At 45.5% G+C, this 21616-nt stretch overlaps 2 protein-coding genes and 1 long non-coding RNA gene across 7 annotated transcripts in view; 1 reads left to right on the plus strand and 2 right to left on the minus strand.

Annotated features, from left to right (window-relative positions):
- Positions 1 to 21616, minus strand: part of LOC106593780 (BRCA1-associated ATM activator 1) — a 73909-nt gene that overhangs the window by 12291 nt on the left and 40002 nt on the right. The window contains exons 1-5 of one of the 5 annotated variants that reach the window (XM_045713034.1): positions 13854 to 13939; positions 12517 to 12658; positions 11464 to 11618; positions 8114 to 8261; positions 2196 to 2464 (exon numbers count right to left, since the gene is read on the minus strand). In XM_045713034.1, coding sequence (XP_045568990.1) covers positions 2196 to 2464; positions 8114 to 8261; positions 11464 to 11618; positions 12517 to 12643 — 699 coding nt within the window. In that variant the 5' untranslated portion in view covers positions 12644 to 12658; positions 13854 to 13939. Of the gene's footprint in view, positions 1 to 2195; positions 2465 to 8113; positions 8262 to 11463; positions 11619 to 12516; positions 12659 to 12895; positions 13125 to 13853; positions 13940 to 21616 lie in introns of those variants that run through there. The other 4 variants (XM_045713036.1, XM_045713033.1, XM_045713035.1 and 1 more) reach the window with 4 other exon arrangements.
- Positions 9568 to 10450, minus strand: LOC123736697 (uncharacterized). Its single transcript, XR_006766384.1, has 3 exons — positions 9985 to 10450; positions 9705 to 9864; positions 9568 to 9608 (listed from the first exon to the last, which is right to left on the minus strand). It is a non-coding gene; the product is annotated as an uncharacterized lncRNA (long non-coding RNA).
- Positions 13183 to 21616, plus strand: part of LOC106593793 (eukaryotic translation initiation factor 3 subunit B) — a 42653-nt gene continuing 34219 nt past the window's right edge. The window contains exons 1-9 of the mRNA XM_045713062.1: positions 13183 to 13451; positions 14301 to 14502; positions 14918 to 15037; positions 15599 to 15656; positions 15766 to 15894; positions 16109 to 16266; positions 17464 to 17595; positions 19852 to 19918; positions 20802 to 20848. Coding sequence (XP_045569018.1) covers positions 13352 to 13451; positions 14301 to 14502; positions 14918 to 15037; positions 15599 to 15656; positions 15766 to 15894; positions 16109 to 16266; positions 17464 to 17595; positions 19852 to 19918; positions 20802 to 20848 — 1013 coding nt within the window. The 5' untranslated portion in view covers positions 13183 to 13351. The remainder of the gene's footprint in view (positions 13452 to 14300; positions 14503 to 14917; positions 15038 to 15598; positions 15657 to 15765; positions 15895 to 16108; positions 16267 to 17463; positions 17596 to 19851; positions 19919 to 20801; positions 20849 to 21616) is intronic.

The raw sequence follows: 21616 nt of genomic DNA on the forward strand, positions 1-21616 counted from the left end.
CCATGTTAAGACTCTGGTTAAAGACAGAGGCCATCCCTACCATAATAAACCATGTTAAGACTCTGGTTAAAGACAGTCCATCCCTACCATGATGAACCATGTTAAGACTCTGGTTAAAGACAGTCCATCCCTACCATAATAAACCATGTTAAGACTCTGGTTAAAGACAGTCCATCCCTACCATGATAAACCATGTTAAGACTCTGGTTAAAGACAGTCCATCCCTACCATAATAAACCATGTTAAGACTCTGGTTAAAGACAGTCCATCCCTACCATGATAAACCATGTTAAGACTCTGGTTAAAGACAGTCCATCCCTACCATGATAAACCATGTTAAGACTCTGGTTAAAGACAGTCCATCCCTACCATGATAAACCATGTTAAGACTCTGGTTAAAGACAGTCCATCCCTACCATGATAAACCATGTTAAGACTCTGGTTAAAGACAGTCCACCCCTACCATGATAAACCATGTTAAGACTCTGGTTAAAGACAGTCCATCCCTACCATGATAAACCATGTTAAGACTCTGGTTAAAGACAGTCCATCCCTACCATGATAAACCATGTTAAGACTCTGGTTAAAGACAGTCCATCCCTACCATGATAAACCATGTTAAGACTCTGGTTAAAGACAGAGGCCATACCTACCATGATAAACCATGTTAAGACTCTGGTTAAAGACAGAGGCCATACCTACCATGATAAACCATGTTAAGACTCTGGTTAAAGACATTCCATCCCTACCATGATGAACCATGTTAAGACTCTGGGTAAAGACAGTCCATCCCTACCATGATAAACCATGTTAAGACTCTGGTTAAAGACAGAGGCCATACCTACCATGATAAACCATGTTAAGACTCTGGGTAAAGACAGTCCAACCCTACCATGATAAACCATGTTAAGACTCTGGTTAAAGACAGAGGCCATCCCTACCATGATAAACCATGTTAAGACTCTGGTTAAAGACAGTCCATCCCTACCATGATAAACCATGTTAAGACTCTGGTTAAAGACATTCCATCCCTACCATGATAAACCATGTTAAGACTCTGGTTAAAGACAGAGGCCATCCCTACCATAATAAACCATGTTAAGACTCTGGTTAAAGACAGTCCATCCCTACCATGATGAACCATGTTAAGACTCTGGTTAAAGACAGAGGCCATCCCTACCATGATAAACCATGTTAAGACTCTGGTTAAAGACATTCCATCCCTACCATGATAAACCATGTTAAGACTCTGGTTAAAGACAGAGGCCATCCCTACCATAATAAACCATGTTAAGACTCTGGTTAAAGACAGTCCATCCCTACCATGATGAACCATGTTAAGACTCTGGTTAAAGACAGAGGCCATCCCTACCATGATAAACCATGTTAAGACTCTGGTTAAAGACAGAGGCCATCCCTACCATGATAAACCATGTTAAGACTCTGGTTAAAGACAGAGGCCATACCTACTCTGGCCTGCCTGTCTGGGTTGGCGCCCCCCTTTGGGTTGTGCCGTGGCGGAGATCTTTGTGGGCTATACACGGCCTTGTCTTAGGACGGTAAGTTGGTGGTTGGAGACATCCCTCTAGTGATGTGGGGGCTGTGCTTTGGCAAAGTGGGTGGGGTTTTATCCTGCCTGTTTGACCCTGTCCGGGGGTATCATCGGATGGGGCCACAGTGTCTCCTGACCCCTCCTGTCTCAGCCTCCAGTATTTATGCTGCAGTAGTTTATGTGTCGGGGGGCTAGGGTCAGTCTGTTACATCTGGAGTATTTCTCTTGTCTTATCCGGTGTCCTGTGTGAATTTAAATATGCTCTCTCTAATTCTCTTTCTTTCTCTCTCTCGGAGGACCTGAGCCCTAGGACCATGCCTCAGGACTACCTGGCATGATGACTCGTTGTCCCCAGTCCACCTGGCCGTGCTGCTGCTCCAGTTTCAACTGTTGTGCCTGCTATGGAATTATTTGCTGCATTCAAATATGACCACACTGTACATACAGATGCACGTTATCACATATAAAAATAGAAAAGAACATATTGTTGCCCTGTTATGTGGTCTGAACATAGTGAAAAGTGGATATTTATCTGTCTTCAACCACTCCTTCTCTTCCCCTCCCCTCCTTTCCTTTCCTTTCCTCCCATCTCCTCTAGGGGCACTGCTGTAAAAAATATATATTCTCAATCAACCAATCGTACCTGGGTGTGGCTGTCTGACTCCAGAGAGCTCTCCAGGTGCTTCAAGATCTCCATGGTGATGGAACACCCGCTTCCTGGACTTGTCTCCATGGTTACGTCCAATTCTACCTCTTCCTTATTGGGTGGAACAGTGAGGCCATTCCCCTGGGTTGTGTGTGAGGTTGTAGCTGGCTGGTGGAAGGTTAGGAGGCGGGCCAGGAGGTGATTTGCGGCTGAGGCGACGAATAGGCTGGGGTCAGTCTGTAGCTGGAGGAGGGGTTTGGTCAGGCCTGACGAGATACAATCAAACACATTTTAATTTGTCACATTCTTCGTAAACAACAGGTGTATTCTAACAGTGAACTGCTTACTTACGGGCCCTTCCCAACAATGAGGAGAGAAGACAATAGAGAAGTAAAACATGTAATAATAAATACACAACGAGTAACGATAACATGGCTGTATACACAGGGGTAACAGTACTGAGTTGATGTGTAGGGGTACTAGGTAATAACATGGCTGTAAACACAGGGGTAACAGTACTGAGTTGATGGGTAGGGGTACTAGGTAATAACATGACTGTAAACACACAGAGTACCAGTACTGAGTTGATGTGTAGGGGTACTAGGTAATAACATGGCTGTATACACAGAGTACCAGTACTGAGTTGATGTGTAGGGGTACCAGGTAATAACATGGCTGTAAACACAGGGGTAACAGTACTGAGTTGATGTGTAGGGGTACTAGGTAATAACATGGCTGTATACACAGGGGTAACAGTACTGAGTTGATGTGTAGGGGTACTAGGTAATAACATGGCTGTAAACACAGAGTACCAGTACTGAGTTGATGTGTAGGGGTACTAGGTAATAACATGGCTGTAAACACAGGGGTAACAGTACTGAGTTGATGTGTAGGGGTACTAGGTAATAACATGGCTGTATACACAGGGGTAACAGTAGTGAGTTGATGTGTAGGGGTACTAGGTAATAACATGGCTGTATACACAGGGGTAACAGTACTGAGTTGATGTGTAGGGGTACTAGGTAATAACATGGCTGTAAACACGGGTAACAGTACTGAGTTGATGTGTAGGGGTACTAGGTAATAACATGGCTGTAAACACAGGGGTAACAGTACTGAGTTGATGTGTAGGGGTACTAGGTAATAACATGGCTGTAAACACAGGGGTAACAGTACTGAGTTGATGTGTAGGGGTACTAGGTAATAACATGGCTGTATACACAGGGGTAACAGTACTGAGTTGATGTGTAGGGGTACTAGGTAATAACATGGCTGTATACACAGGGGTAACAGTACTGAGTTGATGTGTAGGGTTACTAGGTAATAACATGGCTGTATACACAGGGGTAACAGTACTGAGTTGATGTGTAGGGGTACTAGGTAATAACATGGCTGTATACACAGGGGTAACAGTAGTGAGTTGATGTGTAGGGGTACTAGGTAATAACATGGCTGTAAACACAGGGGTAACAGTACTGAGTTGATGTGTAGGGGTACTAGGTAATAACATGGCTGTAAACACAGGGGTAACAGTACTGAGTTGATGTGTAGGGGTACTAGGTAATAACATGGCTGTAAACACAGAGTAACAGTACTGAGTTGATGTGTAGGGGTACTAGGTAATAACATGGCTGTAAACACACAGAGTACCAGTACTGAGTTGATGTATAGGGGTACTAGGTAATAACATGGCTGTAAACACAGGGGTAACAGTACTGAGTTGATGTGTAGGGGTACTAGGTAATAACATGGCTGTATACACAGAGTACCAGTACTGGATGGCTGGGAGTTCTTCCCCAGTAATGTACTGGGCGGTACGCACTACCCTTATTAGCACCTTACGGTCGGATGCCAAGCAGTTGCCATACCAAGCCGTGATGCAGCCAGTCACGATGCTCTCAATGGTGCAGCTGTAGAACTTTGAGGATCTGAGGCCAAATCTTTTCAGTCTCTTGAGGAGAAGAAGCGTTGTCGTGTCCTCTTCACGATTGTGTTGGTGTGTGTAGACTATGATAGATCCTTAGTGATGTGGACACCGAGGAACTTGAAGCTCTCGACCCGCTCCACTACAGCCCCCTCGATGTGAATAGGGGCGTGCTCGGGTCTCAGTTCCCTGTAGTCCACGATCAGCTCCTTCGTCTTGCTGACGTTGAGAGAGAGGTTATTGTCCTGGCACCACACCGCCAGGTCTCTGACCTCCACCCTATAGGCGAGCTCATCGTCATCAGTGATCAGGCCTAGCACTGTCGCGTCGTCTGCAAACTTAATGATGCTGTTGGAGTGGTGGGTGAACAGGGAGTACAGGCGGGGACTAAGCATGCACCCGAGGGACCCCCGTGCTCAGGGTCAGCGTGGAGGATGTGTTGTTACCTACCCTTACCACCTGGGGGGCGGCCCGTCAGGAAGTCCAGGATCCAGTTGCAGAGGGAGGTGTTCAGCTTGTAATCTAAATGCCTGCCTCAGATCACTCATACAACAGCTAAGTGTTTGTCAGATTATTTTAGCAAATGTATAAAAAATAAATGATATTTACATAAGTATACAGACCCTTTACTTTGTTGAAGCACCTTTGGCAGTGATTACAGCCTGGTGGGAATCAACGTAATTGTGGATTAGATAACACATTCGGTTGCAAAAAAATCATATCACTTTGCATAAGTATTCAGACCCTTTACTCAATACTTTGTTGAAGCACCTTTGGCAGCGATTACAGCCTCGAGTCTTCTTGAGTATGACGCTACAAGCTTGTCACACCTGTATTTGGGGAGTTTCTCTCATTCTTCTCTGCAGATCCTCTCAAGCTCTGTCAGGTTGGATGGGGAGCGTTGCTGCACAGCTATTTTCAGGTCTCTCCAGAGATGTTCAAACGGGTTCAAGTCCGGGCTCTGGCTGGGCTACTCAATGACATTCAGAGACTTGGCCCGAAGTCATTCCTGCGTTGTCTTGGCTGTGTGCTTAGTGTCGTTGTCCTGTTGGAAGGTGAACCTTCTCCCCAGTCTGAGGTCCTGAGCAGGTTTTCATCAAAGATCTCTCTGTACTTTGCTCTGTTCATCTTTCCCTCGATCCTGACTAGTCTCCCAGTCCCTGCCGCTTAAAAACATCCCCACAGCATGATGCTGCCACCACCATGCTTCACCGTAGGGATGGTGCCAGGTTTCCTCCACACGTGACACTTGGCATTCAGGCCAAAGAGTTCAATCTTGGTTTCATCAGACCAGAGAATCTTTAGGTGCCTTTTGGCAAACTCCAAGTGGGCTGTCATGTGCCTTTTACTGAGGAGTGGCTTCCATCTGGCCACTCTACCATAAAGGCCTGATTGGTGGAGGGCTGCAGAGATGGTTGTCCTTCTGGAAGTTCTTCCATCTCCACAGAGGAACTCTGGAGTGCTGTCAGAGTGACATATCGGGTTCTTGGTCACCTCCCTGACCAAGGCCCTTCTCCCCCGATTGATCAGCTTTAGGAAGAGTCGTGGTGGTTTCAAACTTCTTCCATTTAAGAATGATGGAGGGCACTGTGTCCTTTGGGAACTTCAATGCTACAGAAATGTTTTGGTACCCTTTCCCAGATTTGTGCCTCGACACAATCCTGTCTCAGAGCTCTACGGACAATTCCTTTGAACTCATGGCTTGGTTTTTGCTCTGACATGCACTGTCAACTGTGTGACCTTATATAGACAGGTGTGTGCCTTTCCAAATCATGTCCAATCAATTGAATTTACCCCAGGTGGACTCCAATCTAGTTGTAGAAACATCCCAAGGATGATCAATGGAAACAGGATGCACCTGAGCTCAAAGTTTTTGCTTTCTCATTAAGGGGTATTGTGTGTAGATTGGTGAGGGGGAAAAAACGATTTAATCCATTTCAGAATAAGGATGTAACGTAACAAAATGTGGAAAAAGTCAAGGGGTCTGAATACTTTCAGAAGGCACTGTATCTGGCTAGACTACCTGACCAGTTTAGATAGCTGGCTAGACTACCTGACCAGTTTAGATAGCGGGCTAGTATTCTAATTGTCAACAGTATGCGTATTCTACTATTCTAATTGTCAACAGTATGCGTATTCTACTATTCTACCTCTCAACAGTATGCGTATTCTACCTCTCAACAGTATGCGTATTCTACCTCTCAATAGTATGCGTATTCTACCTCTCAACAGTATGCGTATTCTACTATTCTAATTCTCAACAGTATGCGTATTCTACTATCCTAATTCTCAACAGTATGCGTATTCTACTATTCTACCTCTCAACAGTATGCGTATTCTACCTCTCAACAGTATGCGTATTCTACTATTCTACCTCTCAACAGTATGCGTGTTCTACCTCTCAACAGTATGCGTATTCTACTATTCTACCTCTCAACAGTATGCGTATTATACCTCTCAACAGCATGCGTATTCTACCTCTCAACAGCATGCGTATTCTACCTCTCAACAGCATGCGTATTCTACCTCTCAACAGTATGCGTATTCTACTATTCTACCTCTCAACAGTATGCGTATTCTACTATTCTACCTCTCAACAGTATGCGTATTCTACTATTCTACCTCTCAACAGTATGCGTATTCTACTATTCTACCTCTCAACAGTATGCGTATTCTACTATTCTACCTCTCAACAGCATGCATTCTACCTCTCAACAGCATGCGTATTCTACCTCTCAACAGCATGCGTATTCTACCTCTCAACAGCATGCGTATTCTACCTCTCAACAGCATGCATATTCTACCTCTCAACAGTATGCGTATTCTACTATTCTACCTCTCAACAGTATGCGTATTCTACTATTCTACCTCTCAACAGTATGCGTATTCTACTATTCTACCTCTCAACAGTATGCGTATTCTACTATTCTACCTCTCAACAGTATGCGTGTTCTACTATTCTACCTCTCAACAGTATGCGTATTCTACTATTCTACCTCTCAACAGTATGTTGAGACCCCGACTGAGGTCACTGACATGTCGAGACCTACCATTAACATAGACAGGTTGGTTGTTTAGCAACAAAACCGACGGATGCCCAACTATGGGGAAACAGACAGGGTTGGCTTATATTGTTGATGACATGTAAACTATATTTAATCTCCAATGTTAATTGAAAACATAAAGTTTCACAATGAGAACATGTCTCAAATACACTGTTACAGTTGTTGTTTAGCTAGCTAGCAATTTATTTTTTGCGATATAAGCAAAAACACAAAAAACCCCACCTCAGAATAAGCTCAAACGAACTGAAATGAGCCACTTCAGATTCCACACATGGCAGTTTCTTGTCGATGATGCTATTCGACCGTCCAGAACCATAACAACACACTGCATTCTGCCCCTTTGAAGAGTGCTTCGTTTTCGTGACGTTGTTGCTAGCCCGTGGATAGAAATCCATACTTTAAGAAAGGCTGCCCTAGATAGTATACTACTGTAGTACTACTGTTGATAGAAACCCATAAAAAGGCTGCCCTAGATAGTATACTACTGTAGTACTGCTGTTGATAGAAACCCATAGAAAGGCTGCCCTAGATAGTATACTACTGTAGTACTACTGTTGATAGAAACCCATAGAAAGGCTGCCCTAGATAGTATACTACTGTAGTACTACTGTTGATAGAAACCCATAGAAAGGCTGCCCTAGATAGTATACTACTGTAGTACTGCTGTTGATAGAAACCCATAGAAAGGCTGCCCTAGATAGTATACTACTGTAGTATTACTGTTGCTTTCATGACAGCTGGGAACTCGGAGCAAAACGCATTCAAATCATGATGTCAGTGATCTTCAGGTTGGAAAGTCGGAGCTCTAGAAAGATGCCCGAGTTACTGACTTCGAATTTCGAGTTGGATGACCAGTTCCCAGTTCTCTTTAATGTACTGAAGTCGGAAGTCGGAGATTTCGGAGTTGCCAGTTGCGGCATACCTACCAGCCTGATCCAGGAAGTGGAAGGCCTGTGTGTGGCGCATCATGTTACTCAGGCCATGGATCCAGCCAATCCGCACGCTCGGATCCTCCCATAGGCCAGCCACCTGCCAGCGCTCGCTGTCGTAGGCCATGCCCAGGATGGATCGATCCTGAGATGGGATGAAGAGATAACGAATGTCTAGGAGGTGAAGATAGGCCAACGCCCAATCACAAATGGACCCCTAAATCCTATGCACTTGTGGAGAGCTGAGAGGATTTGATTGGTGTAAGCAATATGGTGAAACTTCCACCTGTCGAGATAAGAGCTATTACCATAGTGACTACACCTGACTCTAACCCATTACCATAGTGACTACACCTGACTCTATCCCATTACCATAGTGACGACACCTGACTCTATCCCATTACCATAGTGACTACACCTGACTCTATCCCATTACCATAGTGACTACACCTGACTCTATCCCATTACCATAGTGACTACACCTGACTCTATCCCATTACCATAGTGACTACACCTGACTCTATCCCATTACCATAGTGACTACACCTGACTCTATCCCATTACCATAGTGACTACACCTGACTCTATCCCATTACCATAGTGACTACACCTGACTCTATCCCATTACCAGTGACTACACCTGACTCTATCCCATTACCATAGTGACTACACCTGACTCTATCCTATCACCATATTGACTACACCTGACTCTATCCCATTACCATAGTGACTACACCTGACTCTATCCCATTACCATAGTGACTACACCTGACTCTATCCCATTACCATAGTGACTACACCTGACTCTATCCCATTACCATAGTGACTACACCTGACTCTATCCCATTACCATAGTGACTACACCTGACTCTATCCCATTACCATAGTGACTACACCTGACTCTATCCCATTACCATAGTGACTACACCTGACTCTATCCCATTACCATAGTGACTACACCTGACTCTATTCCATTACCATAGTGACGATTTAATCCATTTCAGAATAAGGATGTAACGTAACAAAATGTGGAAAAAGTCAAGGGGTCTGAATACTTTCAGAAGGCACTGTATCTGGCTAGACTACCTGACCAGTTTAGATAGCTGGCTAGACTACCTGACCAGTTTAGATAGCGGGCTAGTATTCTAATTGTCAACAGTATGCGTATTCTACTATTCTAATTGTCAACAGTATGCGTATTCTACTATTCTACCTCTCAACAGTATGCGTATTCTACCTCTCAACAGTATGCGTATTCTACCTCTCAATAGTATGCGTATTCTACCTCTCAACAGTATGCGTATTCTACTATTCTAATTCTCAACAGTATGCGTATTCTACTATCCTAATTCTCAACAGTATGCGTATTCTACTATTCTACCTCTCAACAGTATCGTATTCTACCTCTCAACAGTATGCGTATTCTACTATTCTACCTCTCAACAGTATGCGTGTTCTACCTCTCAACAGTATGCGTATTCTACTATTCTACCTCTCAACAGTATGCGTATTATACCTCTCAACAGCATGCGTATTCTACCTCTCAACAGCATGCGTATTCTACCTCTCAACAGCATGCGTATTCTACCTCTCAACAGTATGCGTATTCTACTATTCTACCTCTCAACAGTATGCGTATTCTACTATTCTACCTCTCAACAGTATGCGTATTCTACTATTCTACCTCTCAACAGTATGCGTATTCTACTATTCTACCTCTCAACAGTATGCGTATTCTACTATTCTACCTCTCAACAGCATGCGTATTCTACCTCTCAACAGCATGCGTATTCTACCTCTCAACAGCATGCGTATTCTACCTCTCAACAGCATGCGTATTCTACCTCTCAACAGCATGCATATTCTACCTCTCAACAGTATGCGTATTCTACTATTCTACCTCTCAACAGTATGCGTATTCTACTATTCTACCTCTCAACAGTATGCGTATTCTACTATTCTACCTCTCAACAGTATGCGTATTCTACTATTCTACCTCTCAACAGTATGCGTGTTCTACTATTCTACCTCTCAACAGTATGCGTATTCTACTATTCTACCTCTCAACAGTATGTTGAGACCCCGACTGAGGTCACTGACATGTCGAGACCTACCATTAACATAGACAGGTTGGTTGTTTAGCAACAAAACCGACGGATGCCCAACTATGGGGAAACAGACAGGGTTGGCTTATATTGTTGATGACATGTAAACTATATTTAATCTCCAATGTTAATTGAAAACATAAAGTTTCACAATGAGAACATGTCTCAAATACACTGTTACAGTTGTTGTTTAGCTAGCTAGCAATTTATTTTTTGCGATATAAGCAAAAACACACCTGTTGGGATTCATGGGAACTGTATGTGTTTCTGTCTTATTCAGTTTATTTATTATTTGTATTTAACCTTTATTTTACTAGGCAAGTCAGTGAGCAGAATGGATGGTTGAATAACTGAGTAGGAGGACAGGATAATCTCAACTCTAATCTCTAGCCTATGCTGCTCGGCCATCGCTCATCCATGTATGTATATGTATATATTCTTATTCCATCCCTTTAGATGTGTGTATCAGGTAGTTGTTGTGAATTTGTTTTATTACTTGTTAGATATTACTGCATTGACGCGACTAGAAGCGCAAGCATTTTGCTTCACTCGCATTAACATCTGCTAACCATGTGTATGTGACCAATAACATCTGCTAACCATGTGTATGTAACAATAACATCTGCTAACCATGTGTATGTGACCAATAACATCTGCTAACCATGTGTATGTAACAATAACATCTGCTAACCATGTGTATGTGACCAATAACATCTGCTAACCATGTGTATGTGACCAATAACATCTGCTAACCATGTGTATGTAACAATAACATCTGCTAACTATGTGTATGTGACCAATAACATCTGCTAACCATGTGTATGTAACAATAACATCTGCTAACCATGTGTATGTGACCAATAACATCTGCTAACCATGTGTATGTGACCAATAACATCTGCTAACCATGTGTATGTAACAATAACATCTGCTAACCATGTGTATGTGACCAATAACATCTGCTAACCATGTGTATGTGACCAATAACATCTGCTAACCATGTGTATGTGGCCATTAACATCTGCTAACCATGTGTATGTAACAATAACATCTGCTAACCATGTGTATGTGACCAATAACATCTGCTAACCATGTGTATGTAACATTAACATCTGCTAACCATGTGTATGTGACCAATCCAATTTGATTTGATTTGTGTGCATTTCCTTCTACCCATGCAATACTACCTGGATGGATTGAATATATCTATCAGTCAGTCAGTCAGTCAGTCAGTCAGTTCACCTGCAGCAGGTTGAAGCCGTGTTGGCTGGCCGCCAGCAGGCCGGAAAGCTTGAGGCTGAAGGAAAGCATGCTGGGATGTGTAGTTTTATCAAGACACACAGTGGATATGTAGTCCACCAGACAGGGGCAGGACTCCAACAGGGCCAGGCCATGGTCTGGAAAACATCACCACAGGTGTTATTAGGTGGTATTATTGTCTGTGTCCCAAATGGCAACCTATTCCCACAGTGCACTGCAGTGCCATAATGCCTGGTCAAAAGTTCCCTATGTAGGGAATAGCAGGGTGTCATTTGTGTAGGTCATGATCACTTAGAGCTGCTATGGCCAATATCCAGAAAGAGCTGGTGTGGCCTGCTTGGCTCAAACTTTTATTCCTGCCCAACAGTACTGTAACACATTGTCAAATAAACCAAAGGTTATAAACCAGTTATAAGGCCAGTATTCAGTAAAGTATCAGTAGTCTCTCATCCTCGCTGTGTGTGAGAGAGATTATAGGAAGTCTCTCCTCCTTATTCTTGCTGGTAAGACCTTTCTCTGTGTGTCTCCTCACCCTCCTTGGTGAGACCTTTCTCTGTGTGTGTGTGTGTGTCTCCTCACCCTCCTTGGTAAGACCTTTCTCTGTGTGTGTGTGTGTGTCTCCTCACCCTCCTTGGTGAGACCTTTCTCTGTGTGTGTGTGTCTCCTCACCCTCCTTGGTGAGACCTTTCTCTGTGTGTGTGTGTGTCTCCTCACCCTCCTTGGTGAGACCTTTCTCTGTGTGTGTGTGTGTCTCCTCACCCTCCTTGGTGAGACCTTTCTCTGTGTGTCTCCTCACCCTCCTTGGTAAGACCTTTCTCTGTGTGTGTGTGTGTGTGTCTCCTCACCCTCCTTGGTGAGACCTTTCTCTGTGTGTGTGTGTGTGTGTCTCCTCACCCTCCTTGGTGAGACCTTTCTCTGTGTGTGTGTGTGTGTGTGTCTCCTCACCCTCCTTGGTGAGACCTTTCTCTGTGTGTGTGTGTCTCCTCACCCTCCTTGGTGAGACCTTTCTCTGTGTGTGTGTGTGTGTCTCCTCACCCTCCTTGGTGAGACCAGTGAACCAGTCCAGCAGTTTCTCGAGGCTGGTGTCATCTGGTAGGGACTGTCTGGGGTCCGCTAGTACAGCGCACACCCGAGGCAACAACACCAGGCACTCACTGTCCATGCTGCTTATAGATGTCTATGGGGGGAAACATATTACTTTAGTTAGACAGATAGTCGCTCACTAGCTCTGGTCCAGGGCGTTTAGGAAGCGTTCATCGAGTCTAATAGTAAAGCACACTACCGCCCTGGACCAGAGCTAGCTTGCTAGCTAGGTAAAGTAAGAAACTTTATGGCAACACGTTCGTTAGCAAGCTAACCAAGTCAGCGACACAAAGAACTAAGTTGAATGACAAATGCATGCTAACTGCAGTACCTAGGTATATGTTGAAGTTATCTGAGAAGCAATTAAGGGACAAATTCATGGAGCTTGATAGCTAGCAACCGCCTGAAAAGTATGTCGGGGGACTGAAACCGTGTTTCGTTTTACCGGAGCTTCATGGATTCCCTCACTACGGAAAGGAAGAAGGACAATTCAAGGTGTGCATAAAATCGATAAAATGAACAGCAACTGCGCATTTTCTCCGATCTCATACAATCTGGTAAACTGAATGGAAACGGTATTGCATCGCACTGCAGCCCATCTACACACTACGTGTCTAGTGCTTATCGCGAGTCGAAACCTGGAGTTAACTCCTCCTCGACGTTTCCCGCAAGTCGTCCATTTTCACGTAATCGCACATGGTGGTACACCAGCGGCTAACCGATAGCCTTGTAGAAATCTACATTTCCACCGATTTAGCGTAGACTAACACACTTCCAAGCCTGTTAAATGCACGACACGGAGGATATGCCGGCTGATGTCGACTTCGACGAGGAGGAACCTTCGTTCAGTGACCCAGAAGACTTCGAAGATGATGTCGACGACGAGGGTGAGAAAATGCAGGAAAGATGCCGGCTTTTTTTGCGGCCTGGAGAGCTAGTTGGGTTCGCTAACCTAACTGTTTTAGTGTATGTAGTTAGCTACAAGGCTATCGTTGCAATACATGACATGTACACCAAATGTGTAGAAATAATTGTTAAAATATTTATCATTTTTTGAAGGGTCAACGAAAAGATCAGCTAATGATCATTTTTGAGAACGTTCGTAAAGTGATCATGTTAGCCAGCTACAGTAGCTGTTAAAGCTAACAGTGGGTTCCTTCATACCTCGCCCATCCACGCAAAGTTGTCCATACAAATGGCGTGCCAAAGAAGAACCATTTACTACGCCTGTGACATTTTACACATTTGTTTGTTAGCGATGTTCTTATTGTAAACGATCTGCAACAAACCTTAGCATCACTGTTTTGTTTCCAGTTGTTAGCTGAAGCGGGACATGGTGACTCCCCGCCGTCAGTGTATTACTAGCTAACTAACGAAACTACCAGCTGTCAGATAATAGTGAATGCGGATGTTTTATAAACTATAGCATAGCCCAAACTACACCCTCACAACCTTTACCCAAGTTTAATTTTCAGCAGGTGTGGCAAAAATGGTAAATTCACTTTCTGGGGGACAACAGAGCTAACTTTAGGTGACATTGTCTCCAGTTAATTGGTAAAACATGTAAAAATGTATGCACACATGAGTCGCTTTAGATTAAAAAGTATATGCTAAATGGCATTATTATTACATGGGGCCCATCTTTGTCTATACACAATCAATGGTATGGAAAACCCTGGTTTGATAAACTACCTCACCAAATAACATTCTCTTTACCCGCTCCCTCCCCCCTGTAGAGTTGCTGGGTGACCTGCTGCGGGAGAAGCCTCAGGAGGCAGACGGGATAGACTCTGTGGTTGTCGTGGACAATGTGCCCCAGGTCGGCCCCGAGCGCCTGGAGAAACTGAAGAACGTCATCCACAAGATATTCTCCAAGTTCGGCAAGATCACCAACGAGTTCTACCCGACAGTAGATGGACCTGAAGGACTCACTAAGGGGTGAGCAGTAGGGTGCAGGGAGGCTGTGGCAGGGTAAAGGGTTGTCACGATACTAAGTATTAAGGAAGGAAAGAACATGAAACAGACTGAATTTCTTGAGGAAGACAGTCTTAATGTTGGGAAAAACAGCTGTATGTTGTCAACCACAGTCACGTTTATTTTCCAAGGTATAGCACAATATTTTACACAAAGTAGGTTTTTAAAGGACCAAAGAGCGTAGTCTTTGTTTTATTGTTTGCCAAGGAAATCTGGTATGTTAGTATAACAATACTGGTATCATGGCAACACTGTTATGGTGTAGGGTGAGTAGTAGAGTTTTACCAAGGCTGACACTGTTATGGTATAGGGTGAGTAGTAGAGTTTTACCTACTCAGACCTATAGTTAGTTAACCTGTAGTTAATATTGTCTCTGTAGGTACATCTTCCTGGAGTATGGAGCTCCCACTCAGGCTCTGGAGGCAGTGAAGAACGCTGACGGCTACAAGCTGGACAAGCAGCACACCTTCAGAGTCAATGTGTTCACCGACTTCGACAAGTAAGAATACACTACACACAAACACATGGGTTCAGGGCATCATTCCAGCTGTTATATGGGGTGTCCAGGGCATCATTCCAGCTGTTATATGGGGTGTCCAGGGCATCATTCCAGCTGTTATATGGGGTGTCCAGGGCATCATTCCAGCTGTTATATGGGGTGTCCAGGGCATCATTCCAGCTGTTATATGGGGTGTCCAGGGCATCATTCCAGCTGTTATATGGGGTGTCTAGGGCATCATTCCAGCTGTTATATGGGGTGTCCAGGGCATCATTCCAGCTGTTATATGGGGTGTCCAGGGCATCATTCCAGCTGTTATATGGGGTGTCCAGGGCATCATTCCAGCTGTTATATGGGGTGTCCAGGGCATCATTCCAGCTGTTATATGGGGTGTCCAGGGCATCATTCCAGCTGTTATATGGGGTGTCCAGGGCATCATTCCAGCTGTTATATGGGGTGTCCAGGGCATCATTCCAGCACGGCAGAAACACGGCAGAAATGTTTGACATAGATATACATGATATAGAACTGTCTGCTGTAGATTGTGATGTTGTGTTCCAGGTACATGAGCATCAGTGATGAGTGGGAGACTCCTGAGAAGCAGCCCTTCAAGGACTTTGTGAGTGTTACACACTGTCACTTCAACCACACATTCAGAGAATACCCACCCGGGGTTGTGGAGGGGGGAAAAGTCATTACTAACGGTCACTTCCTGTTTGTGTTGCCAGGGTAACATGCGTCACTGGATGGAGGACCCTGACTGTCGTGACCAGTACAGCGTCATCTACGAATCAGGAGAGAGGACCGCCATCTTCAACAACGACGCCAAGGATCCAATCGTCTCCGAGGAGAGGGCGGTGAGTCAACCAATCACGACAGAGCAGTGAGATGATGGCTCAACCAATCAGATTTTTTTGTTGTTGCACTGACCATTCTACATCTACAGAAATACTTTTGATGGCTTTGATGCTTAAAAAGTAGAAGGCTTGATTGTGTAAGTCAAAATGTCTGCCATGGTGTATATTGATTGATTCTGAGGTTGTGTGTTCTGACTGTGTTGTTTCCCTGTAGCGCTGGACAGAGACGTATGTGCGCTGGTCTCCCAAGGGAACCTACCTGGCCACGTTCCACCAGCGAGGCATTGCATTGTGGGGCGGAGAGAAGTTCAAGCAGATTCAACGTTTCAGCCACCAGGGAGTGTCTCTGATCGACTTCTCCCCCTGCGAGAGGTAACCAATCACTAATGAATAATCAATGCCTGTCTATATCACATCTATGAAGCTACATTAAGTTGTTATAATGCTTAATTCCCTGATGGAAACTGAGGACCCTCAGGCCGTAATGTAACTATGTAGTTTTATTAAGCCTTTTAAGGTGTTATAACGCTTCATAGGTATGTTGCCGTGACGTTCAGTCCCGATGGACACTGTGGACACCCCATGCCCTAGTGTAGCTCTGTCAACGGTATGAAGCCATGTGAAGCTACATAAAGGGGTTATAATGCTTGGTAGGTACAGGTAACTGCCAGAATAAAGGAAACCCCAACATAAAGTATCTCAGTTGGACCACCAGTTGGACCACCACTCTATTGGAGGGATGTGTCACGCTGGCATAAGGGATCGGGAGACAGGCGCAGGAATGCGTAATGTTCTTTTTCTTCTTTTTTTTCTTTACCCAAATGACAGCGTGCCGTGTACAGGTACCGGGACAAAGACCAAACAAACACGTATACAACACACAGGGTTGAAACCCCAAAACAAAAGAGCGAGGATTACCTCGAATAAATAACACAAGCGCACAATGATTAAGACACGGGACGAGACCCGTAATCATCTGCACAATGCAGAATGGCACGAAAGTCCAAAACACACAGCACAGTTACTCACACGCACCAACGGACATTGTAACAATAAATCGACAGGACAATGGTAAACCAAGGACACACTTATATAATCACTGGGAATAGGGGCCAGGTGTGCATAATGAAAGTTCCGGAGGGATCCGTGACAGTGTGAAACCATTCTTCCACGATAAAGTCCTTAATTTGGTGTTGTGTTGAAAAACACTGTCTCAGGCACCGCTCCAGAATCTCCCAGAAGTGTTAAATTTACTAAGACTCACACACCCTTTAAAACCCCTATGCTCCTTTGAGAGCCCTCTTTCAAAGTCTCTTCTAGCCATGGTAGCCCAGATAATGGTCAACTGGGCATGTTTATACATGACCCTAAGCATGATGGGATGTTAATTGCTTAATTACCTCAGGAACCACACTTGTGTGGAAGCACCTGCTTTCAACATACTTTGTATCCCTTGTTGACTCAAATGTCTCCTTTTATTTTGGCAGTTAGCCTAGTGTGGTTATAACCTGTCTATGTCAGCTGTATGAATCCGTATGAAGCTACATAAAGGTGTTATATGCTTGGTAGGTACGTGGTGACGTTCAGTCCCCTGATGGACACTAAGGAAGACCCCCAGGCCATCATCATCTGGGACATTCTGACTGGCCAGAAGAAGAGAGGCTTCCACTGTGAGAGCTCCGCCCACTGGCCCATCTTCAAGTAAGGACTGACTACACACCTGTCTGTTTTCATTTCTCTGTTCCTGTCTCTACATCTTCTAGTAAGGACTGACTACCCACCTGTCTGTTTTCATGTCTCTGTTCCTGTCTCTACATCTTCTAGTAAGGACTGACTACCCACCTGTCTGTTTTCATGTCTCTGTTCCTGTCTCTACATCTTCTAGTAAGGACTGACTACCCACCTGTCTGTTTTCATGTCTCTGTTCCTGTCTCTACATCTTCTAGTAAGGACTGACTACCCACCTGTCTGTTTTCATGTCTCTGTTCCTGTCTCTACATCTTCTAGTAAGGACTGACTACCCACCTGTCTGTTTTCATGTCTCTGTTCCTGTCTCTACATCTTCTAGTAAGGACTGACTACCCACCTGTCTGTTTTCATGTCTCTGTCCTGTTCCTGTCTCTACATCATCTAGTAAGGACTGACTACCCACCTGTCTGTTTTCATGTCTCTGTTCCTGTCTCTACATCTTCTAGTAAGGACTGACTACCCACCTGTCTGTTTTCATGTCTCTGTTCCTGTCTCTACATCTTCTAGTAAGGACTGACTACCCACCTGTCTGTTTTCATGTCTCTGTCCTGTTCCTGTCTCTACATCATCTAGTAAGGACTGACTACCCACCTGTCTCTGTTCCTGTCTCTACATCATCTAGTAAGGACTGACTACCCACCTGTCTGTTTTCATTTCTCTGTTCCTGTCTCTACATCTTCTAGTAAGGACTGACTACCCACCTGTCTGTTTTCATGTCTCTGTTCCTGTCTCTACATCTTCTAGTAAGGACTGACTACCCACCTGTCTGTTTTCATGTCTCTGTTCCTGTCTCTACATCTTCTAGTAAGGACTGACTACCCACCTGTCTGTTTTCATGTCTCTGTTCCTGTCTCTACATCTTCAAGTAGCCAAGAACTGTAGCAGAACTTGTTTCTCTCGCGTTCTGTCTTGGTTCTCTCCCTAACTGCAGCGGCCTGTCTTGGTTCTCTCCCTAACTGCAGCGGTCTGTCTTGGTTCTCTCCCTAACTGCAGCGGCCTGTCTTGGTTCTCTCCCTAACTGCAGCGGCCTGTCTTGGTTCTCTCCCTAACTGCAGCGGCCTGTCTTGGTTCTCTCCCTAACTGCAGCGGCCTGTGTTGGTTCTCTCCCCTAACTGCAGCGGCCTGTCTTGGTTCTCTCCCCTAACTGCAGCGGCCTGTCTTGGTTCTCTCCCCTAACTGCAGCGGCCTGTCTTGGTTCTCTCCCCTAACTGCAGCGGCCTGTCTTGGTTCTCTCCCCTAACTGCAGCGGCCTGTCTTGGTTCTCTCCCTAACTGCAGCGGCCTGTGTTGGTTCTCTCCCTAACTGCAGCGGCCTGTGTTGGTTCTCTCCCTAACTGCAGCGGCCTGTGTTGGTTCTCTCCCCTAACTGCAGCGGCCTGTGTTGGTTCTCTCCCCTAACTGCAGCGGCCTGTCTTGGTTCTCTCCCCTAACTGCAGCGGCCTGTCTTGGTTCTCTCCCCTAACTGCAGCGGCCTGTCTTGGTTCTCTCCCTAACTGCAGCGGCCTGTCTTGGTTCTCTCCCCTAACTGCAGCGGCCTGTCTTGGTTCTCTCCCTAACTGCAGCGGCCTGTCTTGGTTCTCTCCCTAACTGCAGCGGCCTGTCTTGGTTCTCTCCCTAACTGCAGCGGCCTGTCTTGGTTCTCTCCCTAACTGCAGCGGCCTGTCTTGGTTCTCTCCCTAACTGCAGCGGCCTGTCTTGGTTCTCTCCCTAACTGCAGCGGCCTGTGTTGGTTCTCTCCCTAACTGCAGCGGCCTGTCTTGGTTCTCTCCCTAACTGCAGCGGCCTGTCTTGGTTCTCTCCCTAACTGCAGCGGCCTGTCTTGGTTCTCTCCCTAACTGCAGCGGCCTGTCTTGGTTCTCTCCCTAACTGCAGCGGCCTGTGTTGGTTCTCTCCCTAACTGCAGCGGCCTGTGTTGGTTCTCTCCCTAACTGCAGCGGCCTGTCTTGGTTCTCTCCCTAACTGCAGCGGCCTGTCTTGGTTCTCTCCCTAACTGCAGCGGCCTGTCTTGGTTCTCTCCCTAACTGCAGCGGCCTGTCTTGGTTCTCTCCCTAACTGCAGCGGCCTGTCTTGGTTCTCTCCCTAACTGCAGCGGCCTGTCTTGGTTCTCTCCCTAACTGCAGCGGCCTGTCTTGGTTCTCTCCCTAACTGCAGCGGCCTGTCTTGGTTCTCTCCCTAACTGCAGCATTCTAACGTGTGTCTGTTTCTCCAGGTGGAGTCACGATGGGAAGTTCTTTGCCAGGATGACCCAGGACACTCTGAGCATCTATGAGACTCCAGTAAGTCCCCACACTGAGCATCTATGGGACTCCAGTAAGTCCCCACACTGAGCATCTATGGGACTCCAGTAAGTCCCCACACTGAGCATCTATGGGACTCCAGTAAGTCCCCACACTGAGCATCTATGGGACTCCAGTAAGTCCCCACACTGAGCATCTATGACCCCAGTAAGTCCCCACACTGAGCGTCTTTGGCCCCAGTAAGTCCCCACACTGAGCATCTATGGGACTCCTGTAAGTCCCCACACTGAGCATCTATGGGACTCCAGTAAGTCCCCACACTGAGCATCTATGACCCCAGTAAGTCCCCACACTGAGCGTCTTTGGCCCCAGTAAGTCCCCACACTGAGCATCTATGAAACTCCAGTAAGTCCCCACACTGAGCATCTATGGGACCCCAGTAAGTCCCCACACTGAGCATCTATGGGACCCCAGTAAGTCCCCACACTGAGCATCTATGGGACCCCAGTAAGTCCCCACACTGAGCATCTATGGGACCCCAGTAAGTCCCCACACTGAGCATCTATGACCCCAGTAAGTCCCCACACTGAGCATCTATGACCCCAGTAAGTCCCCACACTGAGCATCTATGACCCCAGTAAGTCCCCACACTGAGCATCTTTGACCCCAGTAAGTCCCCACACTGAGCGTCTATGGCCCCAGTAAGTCCCCACACTGAGCGTCTATGACCCCAGTAAGTCCCCACACTGAGCGTCTATGACCCCAGTAAGTCCCCACACTGAGCGTCTATGACCCCAGTAAGTCCCCACACTGAGCGTCTATGACCCCAGTAAGTTAGATTGACCAGTATTACTCTGAGTGTCTCTGTATCTATAACAGACTGGTGTGTTCATACTTAACAGCCTGTTTTCTCCTGTCGTAGTCCATGGGCCTGTTGGACAAGAAGAGTCTGAAGATCAGTGGTATCAAGTAAGTTACGTCTTTATCCTGGGGATGTTGACCCTTAATCAGTTAGTTCAATCTGTCATCAAGTAAGTTACGTCTTTATCCTGGGGATGTTGACCCTTAATCAGTTAGTTCAATCTGTCATCAAGTAAGTTACGTCTTTATCCTGGGGATGTTGACCCTTAATCAGTTAGTTCAATCTGTCATCAAGTAAGTTACGTCTTTATCCTGGGGATGTTGACCCTTAATCAGTTAGTTCAATCTGTCATCAAGTAAGTTACGTCTTTATCCTGGGGATGTTGACCCTTAATCAGTTAGTTCAATCTGTCATCAAGTAAGTTACGTCTTTATCCTGGGGATGTTGACCCTTAATCAGTTAGTTCAATCTGTCATCAAGTAAGTCACGTCTTTATCCTGGGGATGTTGACCCTTAATCAGTTAGTTCAATCTGTCATCAAGTAAGTTACGTCTTTATCCTGAGGATGTTGACCGGTCAGACAGCATACAGAGACTAGTTAGAGGAATACCACCTGTCAGACAGAGACTAGTTAGAGGAATACCACCTGTCAGACAGTATACAGAGACTAGTTAGAGGAATACCACCTGTCAGACAGCATACAGAGACTAGTTAGAGGAATACCACCTGTCAGACAGCATACAGAGACTAGTTAGAGGAATACCACCGGTCAGACAGCATACAGAGACTAGTTAGAGGAATACCACCTGTCAGACAGCATACAGAGACTAGTTAGAGGAATACCACCTGTCAGACAGCATACAGAGACTAGTTAG

The sequence above is a fragment of the Salmo salar genome, chromosome ssa02 (genome assembly GCF_905237065.1).
Source record: "Salmo salar chromosome ssa02, Ssal_v3.1, whole genome shotgun sequence".
In the NCBI taxonomy this organism is placed as follows: domain Eukaryota; kingdom Metazoa; phylum Chordata; class Actinopteri; order Salmoniformes; family Salmonidae; genus Salmo; species Salmo salar.